The sequence below is a fragment of the Aythya ferina genome (genome assembly GCF_964211825.1).
Source record: "Aythya ferina genome assembly, chromosome: 5".
Taxonomy (NCBI): domain Eukaryota; kingdom Metazoa; phylum Chordata; class Aves; order Anseriformes; family Anatidae; genus Aythya; species Aythya ferina.
The window spans coordinates 53,889,388-53,895,774 of record NC_140301.1 but is presented as its reverse complement, the minus strand read 5'-3'; the positions used below and the strand labels follow the sequence as shown (position 1 = coordinate 53,895,774).

Sequence of the window (6,387 nt, the reverse complement as noted above, 5' to 3'; positions counted from 1 at the left end):
AGGTTCACCTCTGCACCTTCGCTCTCCCTGGGCGCAACCCTGCGGGGCGGCTCAGAGGGGTGAGAGTGGGAGCGCGCAGTCCCCCGGGGGTGGGTTTTAGGGCCAGCGTCGTTCCCCCTCCCGCGGGAGCCCCGGAGGTGTGTTTTTCCCCTGGGGACCCTCATTGCCCCCCTTCTCCTTCGGGTCTTGCCGCAGCCCTGCTCGCCACCCCCAGCTGCGCATCCTCTCCCTCCTGCCGCTTCGCCTTCCCCTCCTCAGCCGCGAAGAGGACGCTACAAGGTAGGCAAAAGGGAAAGTGAATGTGGCGCTCTGGAGCGAGATAGAGAGAGACGGGCAAGGTTAGACGTGTATTTACTCAACCTTTATTATTTAAAAAAATTCATAAAAAAAAAGGTGAACGAACGTCTTACAAAACCCCCCCATAAATAGGACATTCCGTTCAGCTCTGGCTATTGGCAGTTCTAGCATTTGACAACATCAGACACGATTTCCTGGCATTAGAGAAACCCATTTCAAAATCGGTCATCACAAAGAAATACTAGAAATCCCAGTTAGCACTTGCTAGGCAGCACGGAGCACTTGTACACAACTTTTCAGACACACACCCGCGCACACACGCAGCTGGGAACAGATCCCGAAGGAAGAGAGCCTCCTTAAAAATTAGTAAACGCTTCTCCAAATAAAAGAAAAAAAAAAAAAAAAAAAAGAAGAGTTATTTACAAAACGCACATGGAAATACAGTATCGACAGAGCGTGGCTGGCAAATCAACATGATTTGAATAGAGAAAGGACTATGGCACATCTTGCTCGAAAGCTCGCACGGCAGCCTCCTTCGAGTGTCCCCGGGGAGGAGGGCTCCTGCCATCCGCGTCGCGGTGCCTTCTCCCTCGCCACCTCTCCTCCCGCCCTCCCCTCCCCTCTCCGCCTCTGCGCCTTTTGCCAGGTCCTTTTTACACTTGGATGACCACCGTGCTGGGGCTCTGGAGCCGGGTTTTGTATTGGTCTAGCCAGCTCCTCAGCTCCGAGATCTTGTAGCCCTCTGGTCCTCTGCCTCCCTGGTACATCACCTTCTCCTCCTGGATGATGTAGAGCCTCTCGAAGTAGGCACCGTAGGCGGCGCTGGAAGCATTGTCCATGGTGTCCACGGCCAGGGGGCAATCGGGCGCCCCTTCCCTCATCAGCTGAGCTGCCCGCAGCCTGTCCTGGAGGCACTGGTGCTTGGGGATGTTGTAGGCTGCGTCCGAGCTGACCCAGCCGTCGGAGGGGTGTGCTTCTTCGATGTACACCAGCAGGAAGTCGGCAATGTCCACGAAGTGCGCGGCCAGGCGCTGGAAGGACCGGAGGCGGGCCATGAACGGGGGTCAGGTGCAGCTGCCGAAGTTGAGGATGAGGGGTCTCTTGCCGCGGGCGAAGTCCAGGATGCGGAGCCTCTTCTGCCCGTCCAGCTGGATCACCTCGGGGTTGGGGGCCAAGGAGCCCACGTGCGCCGACTTGAAGAAGTCCAGCTTCTGCCCGTGCCACACGGCTTTCAGCGACTCCAGCGTGAACATGCGGTTGGAGTCGGACACGCAGACTGGGGGGTCGTCGGGGGGCGGCCCCTCGCTGGCTCTGGCCACCTCCTCCGCCGTGGGCATCAGCAGCATCTTCTTCCTAATGCACAGAAAATCCAGGAGCCAGAGCATCACGGCGGTGAGCAGGAAGCGGGGGAAGAGGAGGATGCAGGCGGCCGCCTGGGTGAGCAGCTGCAAGGTGTGAACGCCGAGGGAGTGGAGCATCGCCGCGGCTGGTGTTGCGGGGCGCCGGCTGCCCGGGGGCCCCCACGTACCCTGCTTGCCGGGGTCTGCGCGGCACGGCTGAGATCCCGCTTCTCTTTAAGCCCATTTTATAGTCAGGGATTTAAATGAAAAGTGACTCCACCTCCGGCCAGAACCCGCCCCTCTGGAACTTGAGCCTGGGGATTACCTACCCCTCCACTCTAATGACCTAAAAATACACAGACAAAGGGGGAGAGAGCCCCGGCGGGAGCTGCGAGGGGACGTGCAGCCGAGCAGGGAGCAGCCGCTATCAGGCCCCAGCAGAGAGTCCGCGATAGGGCACGGCCGGGGTTCCCGGCCGCAGATAGCGGCGGCCGCTCGCTGCCAGCCCCGCCAGGGACAATGCAACAGGCGCAGCCCGGGCCATCCCCCCGCCCCGACAGCGGGACCGGGGCCGCTCAGGAGCGGGGCCGAGGCAGCGCCGTCCCGGCGGCGCCCGCAGGTGACAGGGACGGGCCGCCCGCTCCGCGCCGCGTCCCTCCCCGCTCCTCAGCCCCTGGCCCGGGCACAGTCGTAACCGGGCACAGCCACACGCGGGCACGGCCACAAGTGGGCACAACCACAACCGGGCACCGGGGACACCGGGGCTCGAACCCGCGGCCCCGCCCGCGTCCTCCCGCGGCGGGGCGGGACAGGACGGGACGGGACGGACGGGGCGCACGGGACGGGACGGGACGGGGCGGGCGACGGCCGCTGCCCCGGCCCCGCGGCGGGGCTCGGGGGGTGCCAGGTGGGCTCCGGCCGGCGGGCGCTGCCCCGCGGCGGAGGAGGGGCGGGCGGCGGGCGGCGCTGCGGCCGCTAAGGGGAGCTGTTGCCCGAGAAGCGGCGGCGGCCGTGCCGGTGCTGGTGGCGGCGGGGGGGGGGAACCGCCGGGCCCTGCCGCCCCCTCCCCCCCGGCCCCCGGGTGTCCGCTGCCCGGCGGGGCCGGCCGGGTGTGAAGGCGGGGCCGGGCCGTGCCGCGGGGAGGCCGTCGGGAGAGCTCGACGGCGGCCTGGATGGGGCCGGAGTAGCGTTCCCGGGGCTGCACTCCCGTCCCGTCCCGTCCCGTCCCGTCCCGTCCTCTGGGCTTGTCCCCCGGAACCCCTCCCGTCGGCAGTAGGGACAGCTGAGCATGGCCCCCACTACGTCGCCCACTGCACCCAGGTGAGCTGGAAGCCTCGATGCCCCCCTGCAGCGACCCAGGAGGAGGCAGCAGTGTTGTGTTGTCCTGAGAAGTAGAAATCCCAGCCCCTCGCGTCATGGACCTAGTGAAGTCCTCATGCAGAGGGGTGGCGAGGCACGTCGTGGGCAACGTCAGGTGGACCCGTGTGTCCTGTCCACGGAGCTGACACATGAATGCCAGTTTTAGGGTTGAGGGCTGTGTTACTGGCCGTTAAATACTTGCAGTACGCAGACGCGAGCACAGACTAGCTGCGTCCAGCCTTCTCCCGGGCAGGAGGAATTTATAGCCCATAAATTCCTTCTTGCTGGGCTAGATGGAGATCTGTACTAGAGGTATGTGGCTTAAATCTAGTTTGGTGTCTAGACACAATCCTAGGCAAAAACCGACATTTCTGTTCACAGCCTTGCCACTCCATTGATGCAGGGTTCCCAGCTTGTGGCATGAACATCATTTCCTCACCAGCTTCTTCAGAAAGGGCTGTTAGGGTTGCCCAAAAAGTCCAGTGCTGCCCTCTGCTATGCAGGTGTGACTCAGGCATCCAGAAACTGCTGTAGCAGTGCGCACAGGTGCCTGCTGCCTGGACCCTGGGGATGCACAACCAAAACACGCAATGTGCATATCAGAGACCTGTTTCTGCATGTGGTCAATGCCAGGTATCTGGCTACAGATTCCTAGTGACTCACAGGACCTGCAACCTGCCCCGGGTGCAGCGAGCACTTCTTCAGACGTGGCTGTGCACGTCTCTGCGCCTCCCATTTGACATCTGCAAAATGGAAAAACTAATGCTGAGCCTCCTCCTGGGAGTCCAGGCGGCTTACTTCATTTTTTATGTAACTTATTATGAGAACCCTGAATAAAAGGCACAATTAAAATCTCGTTTTATTTTTTTTTTTCTATATCTGGTTCAAAACAGACTCTTTTTGAACAATCTAAGTAGGCACTTGGGTTGCAGCCCCCCATGGATCATGGATCAGCTGGTGTCAACAGCGAGTAGAGTGAATTCAGTGTTGTAGTATCTGAATGGAAATATATGCTCTGGTCCTCATAATGACACGTTCATACACTAGCCTGACTAATAACTTTTTTGGCATTCTGTAGTGCTCAGTCCAGGGAAAATTACTGAGTAGATATTTACTATATTGTCAAACTTATTTTGAACTCTTCATGTGGGCCTCTCACCACCTCTCTGTGCAGTTATGCAATCTTGAAAACCACAAATTAAAGCCTCTAAACAGATGCAATAACAAATTGTGGTAGCTCTGAAGAAACCCCCAGGAAAAAAAAATTGATCTCTAAAAGCGACCTCTTCAAACTATGCTGACAGACAAAAGCCTGAGTAAACAGATGGCTTTGCAACCCTGAATATCAACAAACTTTGCTCTACCAGATCAGTGAGAGATATTCTGAGGTAAAAAAAAAAAAGTATTTGGTCTTATATAGCGTATTTGTAGCTGAATAGGGACTTTGGAAATGCATTTTTCCCTAATCCCTGGAATAAACTTTGTTTTATTTTTATAGCTTGAAGGAAACTATTGAATTGGGGTTTCCTATTCAGCTGTGGATAGGGCAGAGAACTGAAGCACTTTGCTACAATGACCCACCGTTACCCTTCCCTACCATAGGAAAATTCAAGTATAACCTGAGGCTGCTGTTTCCTAACGAAGCGGTGGCTCTGCATGGCTCTGCAAGTCATGCACTGCTGCATTCAGTCTAAGTACAGCATTCATTTGTATTTACACAAAACTCTGTGGGAAAGGGTGAAATTCTGTCTTTGGTTTTAGGGAGGTTTGATGTGTTACTGCCATTCGTGTGTCTATGTTGTGCTGGATATTTTTCAAAATCATGCCCCAATAAGCCCTCCATATATTTCACAAGGGCAGTACCTTCCTCTGGGATGTTGGGCTATTTTTAGGTACCTGAAGGTAACGGGTGATTCTAGGAATCCCTATTGCTGCTACTAATACTGTGGGAACTTGTGTCTTCCTGCACGTTCATAGCATATAGTCTAAAATATGAGATTTACAGTGGCACATCTGGTTATGGGTGGTTTTTACTCTTCTGCATGTGGTCTGTGGTTCATCAGCCAATAACCTTATGCATATAGAAGTTTGTGTGTGTGTGTCTGCATGCGTGCACTTGCAGGGTTCACATTATTTGACTTTTGGAGAACTTTATAGTTGTAGTTTTTCTTGATTTGATAAATGTAACTTGTAACTCTTTAAAAGTTCTTTTATAAACAGGAGCTACAAAACAAATTCAGCAACTTATAAAAACAAAACCTCAAAAAGCTGAAATTAAAAACATTAAAAACAAGCTTTGATGTAGAGGATGTGTTGAAATGGTATATTTACATGTTTATTTTCTGTTTTATAATTTCCTGGGCAAAGGCACGCAATGCTTTCTGACAGGAAACAAAATATATTTTGGAAGAATTCCACCTCTCATGTCAGCTAGGCTACATGTCATTAGCGTGTTAGAAGTGAGCTTTATGAGAGGGAGATGAAAAAGCCTCCACTGCAGTTTGGATTGGGCCTTGAAATAAGAGCTGAGCAATTTCACCTCGTGTAAACGGCCACTCATTTCCAGCAGCTGTGGAGAGGTGCGGCAGCGCAGCGGTAGTTTGCTGTCTGGTATCTGTAAGAACTGGGTAAATGCTAAATCCAAGGTGGCTAAACTCCATTTGCACTTGTTTGCCCTTAGCGAGGCCTCTGCAAAGAAGTTACTGGAAGGCTGGAGTCTGCACATGGGTCTGGATCTCTTTGGACCTACATCCCTTGTAACCTTTCATCACTTTTAGATGACACATGTTTTAATTCTGCTCCTTTTTTTTAATATATACATGACTCAAGAAAAAAACATGCAAAGTCAAGGAGCCAGCCAATACTTTGAGTAGCTTAGAGAATTGAAAGAAATTAAGTGCTGCACTGCAGACTGGTGTGTAAAATCACTAGCAGAGCCATGGGCTTTGATTCCCCACCCCAGCATTTTCACCTTTGAATACATGACAAGTATGACATATATGACAAAGAGGTTCCCTTCACTGAAGCTTATTAATGTTTTTCTTTTCCCCACTTCTTGCTCATTTTGGGTTGAACTGGGATAGAATTGTTTATTTTGGAGGGAGGACTGATTCCAGAACTATAGGTCTTGTAGTGCAACACTCAGCTCCCACCCCAAGTGGAAACCAACATTTTCTTGAGCCTGTGAGCCACCTGCCAAAGCTCTGCAGCACTGACTTAGTAGCAGTCCCCTGATGTGCTGATGGGTTTCTGCACATGTTTCTACACCATTAGTGCCCCTGTTGTGCCAGCAGCCTATCAGGCTGTGATAGAAACCAGATAACTGGAAGGATCTGGATGAGAGTGAGAGAGTGAGAGGGTATTTTACTGGATCTGTTTTTTTTTTTTTTTT

The 6,387-nt window shown here is 53.6% G+C and overlaps 1 protein-coding gene across 1 annotated transcript; it reads right to left on the bottom strand.

The window, feature by feature from the left end:
• Window positions 1–346: 346 nt before the first annotated feature.
• DIO3 (iodothyronine deiodinase 3) lies at window positions 347–2,264 on the bottom strand. Its single transcript, XM_084520955.1, has one exon. It carries the CDS (start codon window positions 1,773–1,775, stop codon window positions 951–953), a length of 825 nt encoding a protein of 274 aa, XP_084377081.1. The 5' UTR covers window positions 1,776–2,264; the 3' UTR covers window positions 347–950.
• Window positions 2,265–6,387: the final 4,123 nt, after the last annotated feature.